The sequence below is a fragment of the Heteronotia binoei genome, chromosome 9, assembly GCF_032191835.1.
Source record: "Heteronotia binoei isolate CCM8104 ecotype False Entrance Well chromosome 9, APGP_CSIRO_Hbin_v1, whole genome shotgun sequence".
NCBI lineage: Eukaryota > Metazoa > Chordata > Lepidosauria > Squamata > Gekkonidae > Heteronotia > Heteronotia binoei.
The window spans coordinates 46375105-46393589 of record NC_083231.1 but is presented as its reverse complement, the minus strand read 5'-3'; the positions used below and the strand labels follow the sequence as shown (position 1 = coordinate 46393589).

General features: G+C 40.3%; 1 protein-coding gene across 3 annotated transcripts in view; it reads left to right on the top strand.

Moving 5' to 3' along the window:
- Positions 1-18485, top strand: part of PALLD (palladin, cytoskeletal associated protein) — a 301808-nt gene that overhangs the window by 262475 nt on the left and 20848 nt on the right. For all 3 annotated transcript variants that reach the window (XM_060246546.1, XM_060246547.1, XM_060246548.1), the window contains 4 exons: positions 10707-10842; positions 12171-12272; positions 14213-14263; positions 15063-15284. In XM_060246546.1, coding sequence (XP_060102529.1) covers positions 10707-10842; positions 12171-12272; positions 14213-14263; positions 15063-15284 — 511 coding nt within the window. The remainder of the gene's footprint in view (positions 1-10706; positions 10843-12170; positions 12273-14212; positions 14264-15062; positions 15285-18485) is intronic.

Genomic DNA, 18485 nt, shown 5'->3' with positions numbered 1-18485 from the left:
TGTCTCTTATTTTCATTTTTAGTACTGTACCTTTTCAAGCACACCATGCTAAATTACATGACATGAGTGATCCATGATATTTCTCACTGACTTTTGACCCCTCCAAGCTAACTAGCAGCTATACAAAATCGGAAAAGGGTTTGTGGTGGAAGAAATATTCTACTGCTTTCCTCTTGTATTTCTTCAGTTATTTATATCACTCCTTTCAAGTTGCAGTTAGTTCCACATAAGGGAAAAGAAGTACAAGCAGCCATGTAGGATTATTAACAATATTTAAATAATAAGAAGAAGAAGAAAAAGAAGAACTTGGACCTCATCTGGGATGATCTCTAGTATTCTTAGTTAGAAGTTTGCAATTCTTTTCTTAGTATTTTTTGGTTAACATCCATTGAACCCCCAAAAAAATTCAGGATTCCTAAAAAAGCCTGGATTCCAATACAGGTAAAGTATTTGAATGAGGGATTTTTTGGAAAACCTGAATTTTGTCAGACCCAATAGACCCAAACTGAAAAATACCAAGACAGAAAAAAGCTGCAGCAAAGCCACACAAAAAACCTAGTCTCTCGACTGTTTGGATTTGCCAGTAATTCCTGAATATTTCCAGGATTTTTTTGAGGATTCCCCCCCCCCCCCCCCCGGATCTCCAGAAAAATCCCAGATACAACTGATGCTGAAATATAAAAAAAAAAGACTGATTTTTTTTTATATTTTCAGTTCAGCTAGACCTGAATGCACAACCTGTTATTGATATGAGACCTCAAAGCACATCTATGTTGCAAAGTATGAAATGCTTAAGATGGCATCAGCATGACAGCTGCTTAATCAGCTGGGAGGAGGGGGGAGACTGAGGCATTTTATCTGTGTTGCAGTTATTTCAGGCATCAGTACATGTTTGTGCATCATGGACTTCTACATACATTGCAGGACAAACGGTCTTGAACTGTCTTTCTTTCTTTCTCTCTTTCTTTCTCTCTTTCTCTCTTTCTCTCTCTCTCTTTTTTTCTTTCTTTCTTTCTTTCTTTCTTTCTTTCTTTCTTTCTTTCTTTCTTTCTTTCTTTCTTTCTTTCTTTCTTTCTTTCTTTCTTTCTTCTGACATCGCCCATGAGTTGCTCATGGCAGATTCATATTGTGGATATAGGAAGAAAGGTACTTCATTGTCTGAATGCATATCCACCTATGCTCTACAATGCTCTACTAGGATTTTAGGTTATCTTTAATAGTAGCTAAATGCTTGATGAGTAGGTGTTGCTAGTCAGAGATGTTTGTGTTTTGGTTATGAGCCATGTGCACTCTACAAGTATACAGGTCATGGCATTAGACATAGAGTCTAGCATCTGAACATGTATTTCTATGAAAACCGCAGGCAATGGCTGGTAATATTTCATAAGCTGGTGGTAGAAGCTGGGTAGAAGCTCTTTGTTCTTCTCATCTCCATAACGTGATCTGCTACACAGTGATTGAATTAAACCGCAGAAATATGTATGTAACCTCAAATTATATCTCAAACTATGTGTTTTTGCCTGAGAATGTGTGGACAAAGGAGACAGTGCTGGAGATTTAGATGCACAAACAAGAATTAATCAGTAAATAATATTTTACCTTGCAAGAATGAAATATTATTTTGGAACATACTAGAATGTGCAGCATACTTGAACTGACCTTTCCATTGGCAGTAGATTCTCATTCCACTTTTACGAAACAAAGAATGTTTAAAACATGAGAATATCTTGTATCCAAAGTTTATTTACAGTCTTGGTTAACGCTTTCAAGGATGCTTACAGGTGAAGTTCTTCAGGTCTACTTCAGGTTTATTTATTTGTTACAGTGCCTCTCTTAGTTATTGTACAAGGAAAGACTGCAGATTAGCAGAGCAACACTGTAGCTCAGGTGCAGCCTTAAGCAATGTCAATATCCTTTAGTACACTGTGGAACTTGGCCACCAAAAAACTGAGGAGAAAGTGTAAATGCCTCAAGTTATTCCTGGGACTATTATAGCTTTGATTTCTTGTTTTCTTTTGGGTAGCTTCATCTGATAAACAGAGGCTCCTTAGAACTCTCTGCTTGACAACAGCTCTCACTAAAACCCTATTCACCGTGAATGTCACAGTGAATGTATATACAATCCTTGATTGTTCTTTCTTTGTGCACTGAGTAATTCTCATGTTACATTTAGTGTGTACAGGTGAACATGTGATTGAAACCTCGTGTTTATTCAGGTACTGGCCTCTAGTTTCATTCATCAAGTGAACTCACTTGCAAACAGAAGTGTGCACGTACATTCAGGATGTATGTGTAACATGTGAATAGGGCTTCTGATTCTCACTGTGTGTACTTGTTCACCAGTTGGATAGCCCCCCCCCGCCTCGTGATATAATTATCCAGGCCCCCGTCAAATGTATCTTGCCATGCCTTGCAATTTTAATTCATTGCAGATAATATCCATTATTCTGTAAATTTGAGTCTAATGGTTAGTACAAGGGTGTCAAACATGCCACTCGGGGGCCAAATCAGGCCCCTGGAGAGCCCCTATCAGGCCCCGAGCAACTGGCTGTCATCTGCTTCCTTCTCCCTCTCTCTTGCTTCCTTCTATATCATAGCTTGCTTTGCCAGGTTTGCTAAATTGCACAGGAGTTACAGAACAAAGCCTCTATTTTCTCCATTGGCTGAGGCTTCTCCCATGGGGAGGAAGGGAGGAGGCTTTGTCAGGCTCTCTCAATCCTGCTATTGAGTCAAGCCTCTCTTTCTTCTATTGGTTGAGGTTCCTCCCCCTCCTGGTCCCCGGGGGAACGAAGGAAAGAGCCAGAGCTTCCTTTGCCCAGTTCCCTGGATTGCATAGGAGAAATACAAAGAAAGCACCTTTAAGACCAACAAGTGCTAATGTTTTAAGCATGTTTAATTTTAAGTGTTTAAGAAATCTTTGTGTTTGCCTGTGACCTTTATAAAGTTTATATCTCTGCTAGCTGGCAGTAGAGATATAAGAAGGCTTGATTCCATGAAAATAGGATTACATGATATATAATTGGTGGTAAAGTTTGCATTAAAAGGTAGCTGAATAATAATCAGAAGTAATTGACATAAAGGAAATAATTATTAGGAGACATTAAATCAATCACAATTACATCCAGTTGTACATGAGAGCCCACATCACTGTTGAAAATTATACATAATCAAAATGAAGTCATTAAAAATCCTGGGGTCTTCGTATGAAAAGACTTTGGGCTGAACACACTGCTGTGTGATTGCATCATAATTTCATAAATTGCCTAGTGTCAGGTTTATTCTTCTTTTTTGAGTACATTTTATGACACATACGGCTCGGCCTGACAAGGTCTCATTTATGTCAGATCTGGCCCTCATAACAAATGAGTTCAACACCCCTGGGTTAGCAGGTCTCCTCCAGTCTAATCAGTTATTAAATTGCAGTTGACCTATTTACCTTGTTCTCTACAAAAAAGTACAGAGGATTGATATAGCATAAAGTGTTCCAATGCCTAGCTATCCAAGGTAAATTGCCTTTTGAAGAAAAGCACATCAGGAGAAACAGTGTATTGCAGAACATAGGCTTCTTGACTCACATATTTAACTCATAAGGCTTGGTGGGCTAGACAGGGTGCTTAACCATTCCTGTGCTCAGCAACAAACGCTGCATCCCCCCCCCCCCTCTATTTTAATCATTATTCCTCTAGTTGAGCTTTCTGATGCCCAGGTATAAACAACCTGGTGATTTCCAGGAGAAAATCAGTCGAAGTAGAAGTATTGAGCATCCCAATTCCTGAATTCTTCCCTGCAAATATACTCTCATTATTTGCGTTCATGTTAACTGGCAAATATGTGTTTGGTGAATATGTAATTGCCAGTACAAAGTGTAGCCCCTACCGTTGTTTGCCTGCTGTCCCATTGAGTCCTTCTGATTATGCCCAGTAACATCATACAGCGGAAGTATTCTTATCTGGAATTTTAATATCCAGAAAACTTGGTTAACCAGCATGCTTGGGACCTGCAGCTCAGCTGCCACCACCAGCATCAAGCAGGTAGCTGCAGTGGAGTGTGCAGCAAGTCCTGGGTGGGCCCTGCCCTCTGCTGCCACCTGCTTGCTGCTGATAGGCTGGGCTCACTGGTCAGCATCAGTACAAAGCAGGAGGCAGTGGTGCCAAGAAGTCACCTGGGACTTCCAAACCATTCCGCTGCAGCCTGCGATGCAGCTGTGGATCCAGTCCTGCTGCCGGTTGTCCCACCCCCATCAGATTAAAAAAACTGTTAAGCAGCAACTGCCATTTTTCTTAAATGCTAGTCAGTAAAGCTTTTACTGTACAATGAAAGTTGTTATCCCAGGACTGCTGTGTGGTCCTGTCTTTGCCAGTGGTTAGAAGATGATATTTCACAGTAACTGCAGGCAGTTTTAACAAGGAAGAATTATGCTGGCTCTTGAATCACACTATGGGATACCATATTCCAGTTTGGATCCTGGACAGGTGTTCTTTTCAGTCTTCCTCCTTACAGTCAACTTTTCCTGCTCATCATGTTGTTCAGTGAAGGCCCCTCTGAGCTACCTTCTCCCTACTTCCCAAATTGCTGTTTCCCTTTGGCTCACAGTTTGGAGAATTAATAGCGAACATGACCTCAACAGTGGTGAAAGTTAAGGAAGCAATTGTGGAAAATATCCTACGCATATACAAGAATGGAATCCATAGTTAATTAAGGCCAAAAGAAGACATCTTGATTTCCCATGGAGTCAACCTTTTATAGAGCTTTCATTCAAGGCTCAGTAACATTTATTCCTAAATATGTGGCATGAGAGCATGAGCAATAAATATCACATAGACATTTCAGCCCAAAGGAGATTCGTCTTTGTAAATTAGAGGCCTCTGTAGGCTGTGGATTTGGCAGCAATGCCTGAACCATCATTGTTCAAGTGAACTTCTTCCAGTTGGATAGTTTGAAGATGCTAGTTTGCCAGTGTATCAGTTTATCCTTTCCAAAATCTTACAAAAAAACTGACTAAAATGTAGGTTTCTTAACTGCATAAAGAAAACATTAGAAATAGCAACTCTGATACCTAGGAATTATCAGTTTAGCATTAAGCATTGGGTTAAAATAACACAGCAAAGTTTGAATGTATGAGGGATTGGATAGAGAGGGTATAATATAGTGGGTTCTATGCAATGATGAGGCGAGGTGGTAGTGAACATAGCTCTTTTATTGAATGCAGCATGGTATAGCATTGCTTTAGAAGACTGAAAACTGGGCCAGCTATATATACACACAAAGTTCCTGCACTAGCATGCTGTTGGACTATTCAAACTAGCAGGGGGCTCGTGATTGGAGCAGGGCAGTAGAATTTGGACCCTACTGCCTATTGTTCCTGCATCCCCAGGCTCAGTCCTACAGGCTCCAATGAGCCGGGTAAGAACTCCATATCATAGATACAATTCTAGTCACATATACAACAGAGGGCAAACACCACTCATTGAGCTTGGGAAGCCCCCATTAAAATTGCTGGAGGCATTTAGTCGCTTCCTTTCCACCACGTTCCTGTAAAGCTGCTTGATGCTGTACTCTTATCTGGGAGTTCACTGCCACAGGAGGTGGTGGCAGCTACAAGCATAGACAGCTTCAAGAGGGGATTGGATAAACATGGAGCAGAGGTCCATCAGTGGCTATTAGCCACAGTGCATTGTTGGAACTCTTTGTCTGAGGCAGTGATGCTCTGTATTCTTGGTGCTTGGGGGGGGGGGCACAACAGTGGGAGGGCTTCTAGTGTCCTGGCCCCATTGATGAACCTCCTGATGGCACCTGGGTTTTTTTGGCCATTGTGTGACACAGAGTGTTGGACTGGATGGGCCATTGGCCTGATCCAACATGGCTTCTCTTATGTTCTTATGAGAACCGGATTTGATTCCCTACTCCTCCACATACACCTGCTGATGTGACCTTGGGTCAGCCACAAGTTCTCTCAATAGCACAGGTACTGGTGTATTAAGCACAATATATAATTCAAAACCTCACAAGTTCTCTCAAGGCTGTTCTGGGAGAGTTCTCTCAGCCCCACCTACCTCACAGGGTATCTGTTGTAGGGAGGGGAAGGGAAAGGAGTTTGCAAGTCACTCTGAGGCTCCTTTGGCCAGTGAAGGGAAGGGTATAAATCCAATCTCTTCTTCTTCTACCAGGAAGCTTGCTAGATTTAAAAGAGAACTACTGTCATATTTTCTGGTGTGGGAAAGCTCTGGGTAAAGGGGTCAGTGAGTGCCCCTGCCACCGGTCAGCTGATTTGTGGGGTACTACTCCCTTTTAAAAGAAAGACTCCCACCTTTTCAGGCTTCTGGCCACAGCCAGAGTATTTCTGGCTATTTACCATTCCTGATTTCTGTTCACCAGCAGAGGTTGTAATTCTTCCAAGTTCTCTCCAGTTACTTATATCTCAATATTTGAAACAAGAAAGTATAGAGAATTTTTCCTCTGGCAGTCGCATTGAAAAGCAGAATGTAAATTATTCTCAAACTAGAATGTGGCCAGAACTGTGACTGTATAATTTAGGGTGGGTTTTTTCCCCCTTTTGAATTGATGGTGTACGTTTCTGCCTCAGATGCAAAGGTAGACCTTTGCTTATATACACATTAATGGAGAAAATGAACCATGTAGTAGAAACAGGAACTGGGTCTGTTTATTCCTCTCTGTTTATGAAAGTCCAGTTTTCACTTGTCTTGGAAGGGTGATTCAGATTTTTCCATTTGTTTATGTTCATGAAATTGCCTGGGTATGCCTGAAAGCACAGCTGGCTCATAGGGAGACATTGAAAATATACAGTATATAACCACTAGAAAGAGAGCATAGTATTAGTCATTCATGCATAGCCAGACTGGAATCCCTTTCAAAGACAGGGAAAAAAATCATTTTCAGCTTATGTGTATGTTAGCTTGAAAGGAACAGACTTAAGCAGGATTTGCTGAGCCTTGGTTGTCCACATTTTTGGTAATATTACTCAGGACACTCACTAGCACTCAACTACGTACAGAATTGCTAACAGTAATGACCTTCAATAGGAATAGCATGTACCAAATTTAATAAATACCTTTGAAACCTGAGAGGCAATGTTGCTTTGGAATGAACATTGTTTCTACTTTGCACAATTACCATAAGATATCTTTTCTTTTTATTGCTGACATTAAATTTAATAGCTATTTCCATGTTCTACAGAGCAGTAAATCACTCTGAAAGATCTATGGGAATTGAGAGGATTAAGGAATGCTGCAGGGGAAATAGTGTCAAAAGTTTTTGCCTTTCTCCGAATTAAAGCAGCTGGTCATCTCTTTCAAATGTGCTTTTTTTTCCTTTGTAATATTTGTTTAGTAATTACAGAAAGTTCACATGTTCAAGGACTTTTGGATTCCTTTCCCCTCATCTTCACAATTTCTGTGGAGTTTCTCAGTTTTATGAACCAGTTTGTACCTTCTGAGTCCACTCAGCAGCGCAGCACCAGTGAACTCACTGCAGGGACCATTCCATGGACCAAACAGACCACCCCCAAAAATTCACAGTCCGTGGGTGGTCCATCAAAACTGCAAATGCACAGACCAGGCAAACAAACCACAAACTGCCCCCTCCACGACAAAATTAGATCCATGAACTGGTCCATGCCCATCCTAATAGACACATTATAATAGGCAAGGCCAGGGCTTTTTTTGAGCAGGAACGCAGTTCCGGCTGGCTTGGTGTCAGGGGGTGTGGCCTGATATGCAAATGAGTTCCTGCTGGGCTTTTTCTGCAAAAAAAGCTCTGGGCAAGGCACACTAACTTATGTATAGTTTCTAGGCTGGGCACGAACCAAGACAATGGTAGTTTGTGTTGGTTCATGATTTGTTTGATTGTACAAACCATGAACATTACTTCACATTTTTTGAGCTGTGGAGCAGAATTCATCCAAAATGTTGAGGGGTGGGAGTAAAACATTGTTCAGCACCCCATCTTATTTTATAACTCAGATGTGCTGTGGGCTCCTCCTGAGTTAGCATAGGCTTAAAGGCAAGTGAGCCTCTTTCAAGGCTGATGCAGTAGCTTAAAAGACTGACATATTCATTTCTGGTAAATAGTTTTATCTGGAAGAGTTTGCTTTCCATATGCTTTTATCTGTTTCTAGGTCCAGGTGATTTCTGTTGCTGCAGGAAAATCTGCATCTTAGAATGATGAGTGATTTGTTCCAACCTCAACTAAGCGAAACAATGCTGTGTATGTTGTATACTGGAAAGATGTTGCTACTATTCTCATAATCTTTTCAGAAAACAACTCCCCCTTCAAACCAATTAGAAATAGATCATTCAAATAAAATTAAATTAGTCCCAGATACCCACAAATCAATTTTACATTATAACCTATGGGAATCTGTCTCCATAGGGAATAATGGAGTGCCCAGCAGACATTTCCGTCCCCTGCCCCCTTTCTGATGATCCTGAAGTGGGGGGAGAGCCTTCAAACTGGGGGATCCCCTGCCCCCACCTGGAGATTAGCAACCCTATCTAGGACTCATCTTTAATATCCAGGAGGGAAAATGGGTCTCAGTGAGCTACAAGCACATTACAGGAAGTCACATGACAGAAAAGTAAGGGACAGATTTTATTACTACACTATAAATCTAATGCTAAGCTAATCAAACACTATTAGCCATGATATGTAACTGACACCTTCATTTTCAGAGGCAACATGTCTTTGATTACCAATTGCTAGGGCAGATACAATGTCAGATTTTGGCTTAGTATTGTCTGTGTGTGTTATTTCTGTGTACTAGAGCTATGTGAGTTACCCTTGCACATGTCTTTGCAGAATAATCTTCAGTTGTAGATGATATTCAGAGAAGGAAGAAAGAAGGGAGTATTGAGATGCATGTAGAGGTGAAGAGGGGGAAAGCTGGCTTGAAGAGAAGAGAAGCTCTTGGACATTTCTTAAATCTGTGCTGATGTGAAGGAAGGGATTTTACCTCCATCATTGATGAAAATGACAAGTATGGGCACTCTTATTCAAGAAAGCTACAATGGAATTAGCCTCCAGTAGGTTCCTGTAGAGGAAAGGACAAAAACTGAGCTTCCATTAAGGTTGCCAACTCTGGGTGAGGAAATACCTGGAGATTTGGGGGTGGACCCAGGAAAGGGACTTCAGCAGAGTACGATGCCATAGCATCCATTTTTTTCCCAGGAGAACAGATTTATATTGCCTGGAGATCATTTGTAATAGCGGGAGATCTCCAGGTTCCACTTGGAGGCTAGCGACCCTAGCTTCCATTCACTCTTCAGCTCTGACATACTATTTAAACGTTTGAACAAGGCACCATAAACAATGCTGCAAGAGCCTGCAGTGCAGCAGGAGCAGGTGATCTTGTGTCCCCCTGCACACCTTTTCAAGTGACAAAACAGCCCTCTGTCCCACTGGCATTTTAAAATGGCTGAATTTTCTAAAATGGCACTGACATCCCCAGGTTGGATCCATGGAGGCTGTAACATGTAGTGTAGCCCTCATCCAAGCCTGAAACCTTCATCTAGGCTCTTCTGTCAGAGGAAGGAGGTTTGGGCCAGAGGATGGCTTCAAGTTTGGTTGAGTGGAGAAGTAGGAAATGAGACATTTTGATACAGTCAAGGAAATTACCATTAATTCTAAATCTTTGCAGAGTTTGAAATAAATAATTGCTGTTACAATTATTGAAGACTGTCTCTGCTTTAACAGATATCCAAATTGCTTCCTCATTGTTGCAGCAGCATTTATTAATGATATTAAGAGCTTTTCCTATGCTATTGGCTAGTCCTTCCTTTGAACTGCTTCCTTTGCATGCAGAAGGTCCCCAGGTTAATCCCTGGTATCTCTAGTTTAAAAAAATCAGGTAGCAGGAGATCTGCTTCCAGCCTGAGTAGACTGTACTGACTTGTGACAGTCCACTGCTCTGATTTAGAATAGGGTACCTTCATGGGTATCTTTCAAAAATAAAGCCTGTTTAATCAGGGTGTATGTATGTTTGCTTAGGGACTTGTACTATCTGTTTGTAATAACACAGCAGATATTTTGCAACCTTTTTGAGTTCAGTGGCACCTTTAAGACCAACAAAGTTTTATTCATGGTGTGAGTTTTCACGTGCATGCACACATCATCAGACACCCTGGAAGGGAGGCTAACAGTCCATATATAGAGACAGATGCCTTTACATAGGTGACCAACAAATTAACATAAGACTTAATGGAGATCTTTTGACACGTGCAAAGGTCGGACAGCAATAACAAGCTAAGTTCATAGAGTCACCATTTGTTTGGATTTAATTGGCATTAATAGTGAAGCAATAAATATATCTAAATAGGAGCCGGATGTCTAAAAGTGTCCTTCATAGTGGTTATGCTCCATTAGTCTCCTCTCAAGCATGGAGTTAATTAATAGCATCCCAACACAGCTGGCCTTGTGGATCTATTTTACAGCCTTGTTTTGGTAAGGAAATTGGCATGTGTGACTTATCTAACCCTTTATTAAAAAAAAAAAATCTAAGCTAATGGCTATTGTTCTATCCTGTAGTAACAAAGTCCACAAGTTAAGTGTGTATTTATGTCACACCACTTGGTAATTTTTCATAATATTACCAAACAATGTTATAATAGTTTCATTGCAAAGATGAATTCTTTGGTTACTGTTTTTATAAATGGAATCAATTAGTTCTATAAACTATTTGTGTATCTTTGCAGGGGATTTCCAAAGAAAACAGGTAGAACAGCTAGGATTGCATCTGATGAAGAAATTCAGGGCACAAAAGATGCAGTTATCCAGGATCTGGAAAGAAAGCTTCGCTTCAAGGAAGACCTGCTGAACAATGGTCAACCAGTAAGTGACAGGAATATTCAAAGGAGGCCTTGAGAATTCCTAAAATCATGTTTGGAAAGGAGAGGGTCCATGGCTCAGTGGTAGAAGATCTACTATACCTGCAGAAGTACCCAAGTTCAATCTCCAGCATCTGGAGTTAGAAGGATTAAGTAGTAGGATATGTGACAGACCTCTGCCTGAGGCTCTGGAGAACCATTGCCAATCTGAGGAGTGGACAACAGTTTTTTGGGGGGGTTTTACCTTTAAGCCCAACAAAGTTTTATTCAGAAATTGAAAGACCATTTGGTCTGGATAGCATTTGCGTGGGAAACCAATAAAAGGTAATAGAAGTTGCCTGTTAATTGCTCTTGCTACAAGTCTAGGTAAAACAAAAGGACCTGTACAGATATTCTAGTTGTGTTGATAGAAGGCACATATTTTTGGAAGGGCTTCCAGGTCAGACACAGGAAAGACAACAGTTTGACAGACCAGTGGTCTGACTCAATGTAAAGTAGCTTCATCTGTTAGGGGATGAGAGAAACAAAGGTTTGCAGTTTTCACAGAGAAGTCATTGTTCCTGAATGTTTAAAAATGTTTCCTAGCAAAGTAAATCCATATACTATCTCTAAGAAATTGGTTTTCCTTACCTGAAGATGCTATCTGAAATCTTCATACTGCTTTATGCTCTTAGCATTTATATTTTTAGTGAATAATTTTATTACTGAAAAAGAAAAGTAGTATTTAATCGTCTACTTGATTTTTTCTTATTTTCCATTTGGGGGTAATATAATTAACACCACTTTGTTTTGCTTTATAGATTTGCTTTTTTAAAACAAAAATCCCAACTGCATCACAGCATTAAAAAAAAATTTTTATTTGATATACTATTTTAGTGTGAATAGAACAGAGTATCTTAAATACAAGAAATGTAAATGTTTAAATATGCCAAACTAGGCACCCTAATGAGAATCAGATGTATCAGATGTGATTGGATTATTACATCATTCCCAGTGCAGAGTGATATCCCAATTAACCACCCTCAGAGGAACCTGCACTTTGCATCTCTTTTTGAGTCAGTAATTTGCATTCTGATTGGAAGAGGTGTGAATGGATGAGTGACTTAGGTGGAAATACAAAGGATAGGTAATTTTTTTTTACTTTTGCCCACACTAAAAGACTGTGTGTGTGTGAATGGGATGTACTTCTGGTTACAGAAATCTGGGAAACCCTGTTCCAGAAACAAAATTGTTATATTCATGTACTTCAAAATATGCTGCAGTTGTTCAGCATGTTCTCCTCATGCTTATCAGGCTGAGATATTGGAACTCCTTTTTCTACTTTTGATTTAGAAATTAACCTATGAAGAGAAGATGGCTCGTCGACTGCTAGGGGCTGACAGCGCTGCAACCGTCTTCAGTATCCAAGAGCCAGAAGAAGACGTGGCGCTCCAGGTGCTGCTATGTAGCTTTCATCTTGCAAAGCACAACAGTCATTTCCTCTTTTCCATTGCCAGTTCTTTCTGCATCTTTTACTTTCCCTCCCCCATTTCTTTTAGATGGCTGATTAAGACATTGCCTTTCTGCTGAGAAGAGAGTCATGCTTGACTGGTTTTCTGGCTTGAACCATGAACTGTTGCTGAGGAAGGGCTGCCTCCTTTTTTTCCCTTCCCAGGACTTTTCTCAAGCTTTGACTGCCTGAGTGCAGTTGGCTATACCAGACCTCAGACCACAGTCCTTATGTGAAGGAAAAAAATAGACAAGTTTGAGGACCTAGCTAGGCAATGACAGTATGTGCCATGCCTCATCTTTATTTGAGTCCCATAATACCCAGCCCATATATAATTGATTGGGTGTGAGTGAAGAAAGACTAGAATTGCCCCTGTGAGTGGGATAGTCACATTCCTGCCCCCACAAAGGCGAAAGGAATAAGTAACCTAGCACTGGAAGGGCAGAATTTCTAGTCTTTAAGAAAGTTTAGTTTAGGTGTCAAGCAGGAGGTTCATTAAATGGTAAGAGTCTGCTGAAAAGAGAGTACATCATTACTCATATTATTTGCCAATAGCCCTATCCACATGTTACATGAATATGTACAATGACATGTATGTGCATTCAGCTGTTTGTAAGAAAGAGCCAATGCTTGTTCACTTTACACATGAAATCAGAGAGGAGTGCTTGAGTTAATGTTTAAGTCACATGGGGGGCAGGGCCCAGTGGGGGGGGCCCCCCTCCACTGGGGTCTGGCAATCCTATCCAAAGCCACCTCCTGGGTGAGTAGCTTGTGCTTCAGGGCCTTGGGGAGGAGCAGAGCTGCTTTCTCATTTGGAATCAAAGCAATCTCCACAGAGGTACTACTAGTATTGGATGCTAAGGGCTGGGAGTGAGAGAAAAGTGCCAGGAAAATGGCACAATTTATTTATTTAGAAAATTTGAACACAGCCTTTCCACATCTGCTTGAGGGAGCTCATGACATTTCTTCCTATTCATGCAAGTCTGTGTATGGAACAGGTTCACCTACACAGGTTCCACTTGCATGAATAGGAAGAAATGTCATGAGCTCCCTCAAGCAGATGTGGAAAGGCTGTGTTCAAATTTTCTAAATAAATGGATTGTGCCATTTTTCCTTGTAACATGCTTAAATGTTACAAATGTAGGGGTGGGGAATCAGCTTTTAAAGCATGAAGTAATAACTCTTAGAAAATCCAAAGTTTGGCATTGGAAATGTAAAGAAATCTCTAACAGAGGAAACAGGGATATATGCTTATCAGTCAAATCAACTAACAGTAGGTCAACTTAAGGCAGAAATAAGCAGTTTTGATGACCAGCTAGGCCAAGTTTAGGTTTCTTTTGTAGATAGTAATAGTTGGATTGGGGTGGTTATGTTTAATCTTATAGATGGATACGTGAATTCCTTGGACATCTGCAAAAATGTAGTGTCTGCATATGTTATTATAAGAGAACAGATTTCCGTAAAGCAAGGATGCTTTAGCCAAAGCCATGTGTAACATTTGTACCTTTGTACCATACAGCATAGTGCTTTCAGTTCACTTTTCCCTCGGGCATATGGTGGAAGAACACTTTTAACATCTGCTCCTGTTCTTGTTCGTTCTTTCTCTCTGATCTTTCAGTGTTTGACGATAAAACACAGTCCTTGTCATCTTGAGATCCTTTTTGTTTTCTTCATATGGAAACTGCATTTTTGGATACCACCCAAATTTAAAGAGTCACCAGTCATTTCTGCTTCTTCATTTAAATGCCAGTGTTGGTGATTTAGACCATTCTCGTCAATCATTTGCATGTGTTATCTAATGAAGTGGATTTTAACAAAAGAGCTCTCTGAGACTGCTGTGTGTTTATCTTGTTCCCAGTATCCCTTTTCTCTTCTGTCCTTACAGGAAATTGGCTCTTTTGATGGTTCTGTACTGACTCCTGTGGATGTTCAAAAGGTTAAACATTTCTCCTTCTTTCTTGGATTGCTGTCCACTGATGTTTCTGTTTCCTTTCCTAGCTTTTACAGTGCTGTCCCCAGACATTCACCATTGGTCTCATCTGTTGCAGGGCATAATTCTTTGGTGTTTTGTACAGTAATTTCCCATGATTAGACATGTGCTGTTTCTTTCCTAGAGATGGCTTTGTGTGTGTGTGTGTAAACTGTGGTGCACAATAAAGCTGTAACTGTACACTAGACTTCTATCAAGTAACTACATGTCACTTCTACCCATGTTGAAAGGTAGTCTTCCATAGCCTCCAAAGCCTTTTAAATCTAGCATTATCTTTATCCATTGCTTCTCCACTGAAGGAAAATTATTACAATGATATCTTGGCAAGGCTGAAATTCAGATGACTACCTCTCCTTTCAATAGAACCACAGCATATTTGCCAACATCTGCCATATGGTTGCTGGATATCTGTTTCCAGCCATTGTTCAGCTGCATTCTCAAGGAAAGCTAATTGGAGTTTGGAATTGGGAGGGGGCGGGGGATAGTTAGTGTGTGGCAGAAGTTTTAGGATGGCTTGAAATGCAATCCAGACATCTTATTGCATGTGCCCATTGTTTCATAAGGAACTCATTTAGGACTGAGGTTGTTACAATTTGCTTGTCTATATAATACCGTTTCCTTCTTTGTGTGCAATCCTAATGGATGGTGGGGGAGAGAATCTGCAGAATGGAGTTAATTAGGAGCATGGTCAAACTATTTATAAAATAAAGATGGGACTTAACCTCAAATGTCTTACTTTTGGTAGGAATACAAAGTCTCCAGTTTTGAGCAGAGGTTGATCAGTGAGATTGAATTTCGGCTGGAGCGGACTCCTGTAGAAGAATCAGATGATGAGGTGGAGCATGGAGAAGAGCCCCTGGATAATAGTGTGGCACCATATTTTGAGATGAAGCTGAAACATTACAAAATATTTGAAGGAATGCCGGTCACATTTACCTGCAGAGTTTCTGGAAATCCAAAGCCAAAGGTGAGGGAGTAGAAACCTGTCTGGAGTTGTACATGAGAGAACCAGACTAAATTGAACAGGGGCATCTACAGGTGTTTTAGTTATTCATGGATAATGCTAGAAGTGCATGAGGGTCTATGTGCATATGCCTGTCGGCTTTATCCCATCTGGGGGGAGAATCAAAATTTGTTTTAATTGGGGAGCGGGATGAAGGCTAAACTTGAGCATCTGGCAACTTTCATCTCACAGCAAGATAATTTTGTGACATGACCATGTGACACTGTCAACCTGCTTGTATGTGTCTGCACGTAAGACTTTCCTCAGTATGTGGCATTCAACTTACTGGCGATCTCTGTTCAATCTAAAATATCACAACATAGTGTGCAAGTTTTTAAATGCTCCAGAAGTCTTTATTAGGCTGGATGTTTAAAAAAATAGTGGTAAGAGAGAACTGAAGTTTTCTTCAGTGGACCATTTGATTTACTACTTATTTTATATTCTGAATTAGATGGCTTTGAGGGAGTTTTGCTCATGTCTTCCCAAAGGTCCATAGAATTGGATACTCATTTCACACTGTATCCACTGAAGGCATCTGAGCATTCTGCTCAAGATGCAGACAAAAGGGTTTAAGAGCATGGCCTGAAAGACCTTTTTGTTTTGTTTTGTTTTTAATTCAGCCTGATGCAAAGTTCTCAAGAACTTGAAAGTTTGCACTCTGCGTTATGGTGTTTTCTTTTGGCTGTTCTTAACAAGATATGTTAAATCATGACTTCTGGGGGTTTTTCCCCCAAGAAGTTATATCAGACCCCTCAAGAAATTGTCAAAAATTTGGTAGTTTTACCATAGAGTTTTGGCCAATTCCCAGAGAGACACGAAGACACATATTTTTCTGGAAGTGACATCACATTATTGGCTGATGCCTATTTTGTTTTGTTTTTCTTGTGTCGCTACTCAGAGTGATGCCAGGAAATGATAGTTTGGGGCAGAGGATTCCATGACCTGACTGGGGGACTGGCAGCCCTAGATATGCCTAGGGATCCTAAGCAAGTCTACTTGGAAGTAAATCCAAGTTATTCAATAGGGATTAGTCTTGGAAAGTGTCCTTAGAACTGCAGTCTATGCAAGGTATTTTTTTGCAAGGAGAGGAGTGTTTTTGCCTTTTTCTCCTACATGCCATCTAAATAGAATACTGATGTGAAAACAAAAGCACCTTATTATTAGCACTGAGTATAAATTAGGGGGGGGGGGGCTACATTTTATGAATATGTGCTCCAGCTTTGAAATTAGGCTTATTTTATAACTTGTAGTAAATATCTAACCTATGTAGCGCTGTGTCATTATGCATACCATTATAGTTGTTAATAGTAGTTAATGGTATGAAATTTCATATAATTGTTTTTATTTTGGAAATTTAAAGAAGTTGATTATTTGTATGCATTGGTATATGCACACAGTTTTATTTATTTATTTTACTTAAAACATTTTCAATGCTGCCTTTCCACATGTTCAGGGTCTCCAAAGTGGACCAGTTGAACTGCCCTTGCAGATGAGATCTTGAATATCTTGTGTTTCAAAAGTATGATTATGGATGCAGAAGTGAGAATATCTACATATGAAAAAATGAGCATAGTATTTTTTCTCCATAATTCATTTCTGCTCCACTATATTGAGTACAATTGTCTGTAGTTTGATGGGCTGTTTTTTTTTGGGGGGGGGGGAGGGGAGGAAATTGAAATCAGAGTAGACAAAAGCAGCAACTCCAGAGATGAAAACATTGCTTTGAAATTGGGGAAGAGAATTGACGTGATTGTCTAATTATTACACAACCAAGTTATAAGTAAAAAGCCATACATGGAAGTAAAGTTTACAGCATTGTAATCATGTTAATCTAGGACATCAGGTATACACAATTTAATGTCAGTATGTATCCCTGCTGATTTAATTCCTGGCAAGCCTTCTAATTCTGTAATGAAAGAAGTGTGTTATAAAATAATTACTGGCTCTTACAAGACCAACAGATGTCAAGTAACATTATGAAGCATACAAGTTCAAACTTATTTTTGCAACTATGTCATTACTAACCTATAGATTTAGAAATGATAACATATCTTTAGTGATTCAAATAAAAGTTAGGTCAGCATATGGAAACACATTAATGTCCTTTATTGGCACTGGGGAAGTTCTGCAAGTCCGCACATGAAGAAGCAAGTTTAACTGATGCCTGGGTGTAATTAAATCATTTGACCTCATCAGTACCTGAGAATCCTACATGGAAGGGTTTTCTTTCTTGACAAGTAATCTTCAATGCAAGCCCCATGAGTATTGCTAAATAAGGGGGATATTGTTAGACTTTAAAGACCTGCCCTTGCAGCTTAGTCATAAATGGATGGTGTTCAGGCATCAGGAAAGATGTTGAACTTGGAAGAGTTCACTGATGTTGGACAACATACAATTTTGCTTGGAAATGTGAAGTTTAGTAATGTTTCATCAAAGTGGCTAATTTTAAGCACATGAAAATAACCCTGCTGGATCAGTCCACAGCTTACAACGTTGCTGGATCAGTCCACTGCTTACAACAGTTGACCAGACACAGAGGGCACAAAAGGCAGTTGCTGCCCTCATCAGCTGGCATTCAGAAGTATATTACCTCTGAACATGGAGACCTCATGGCTAATAGCTGTTAATGAACCTGTCCTCCATGAATTTATCTAATCCAGTTTTAAAGGTGTCAGAGTCAAACCAGAGGGGTTCATTTCCTCAGCACACAGCATTTTTTCAGATTTAATAAGCAGGCATTCGGGCTCAGTGTGGATTGGATTGCAGCAGCTTGAATTGGACTGCAACTCCTTCTCCACTGGTTTGCTAACCTGAAACAGCCCTGTTGCTGTAATGATACTGAAGCACATAAGATTCTGAAAACAAGAGAAATTAAGCAAAGTCAGAAGTGTCAATTATATGGCCCATGGGCTGCATCCAGCCCCTGCAGGGCCCCAATCTGGCCCACCAAGCAACTGGCACTCTGCTGCTTCCTCCTTCCTGTTTCTGGCATTGCAGCTTTTTTGCCGTCTTTCCTTTCCTACATTGCAGAGGAGAGAAAGCCTTTCCTCGAGTGGCTGAGGAAGGGAGGAGGGAAAGAGCTAGAGGAAGTCTTCCCTCAATTGGCTGAGGGCTCCTCCACCTCCTTCCTCTTTTGGAGAGGGAGGGGGAGAAAAAGAGCCAGAG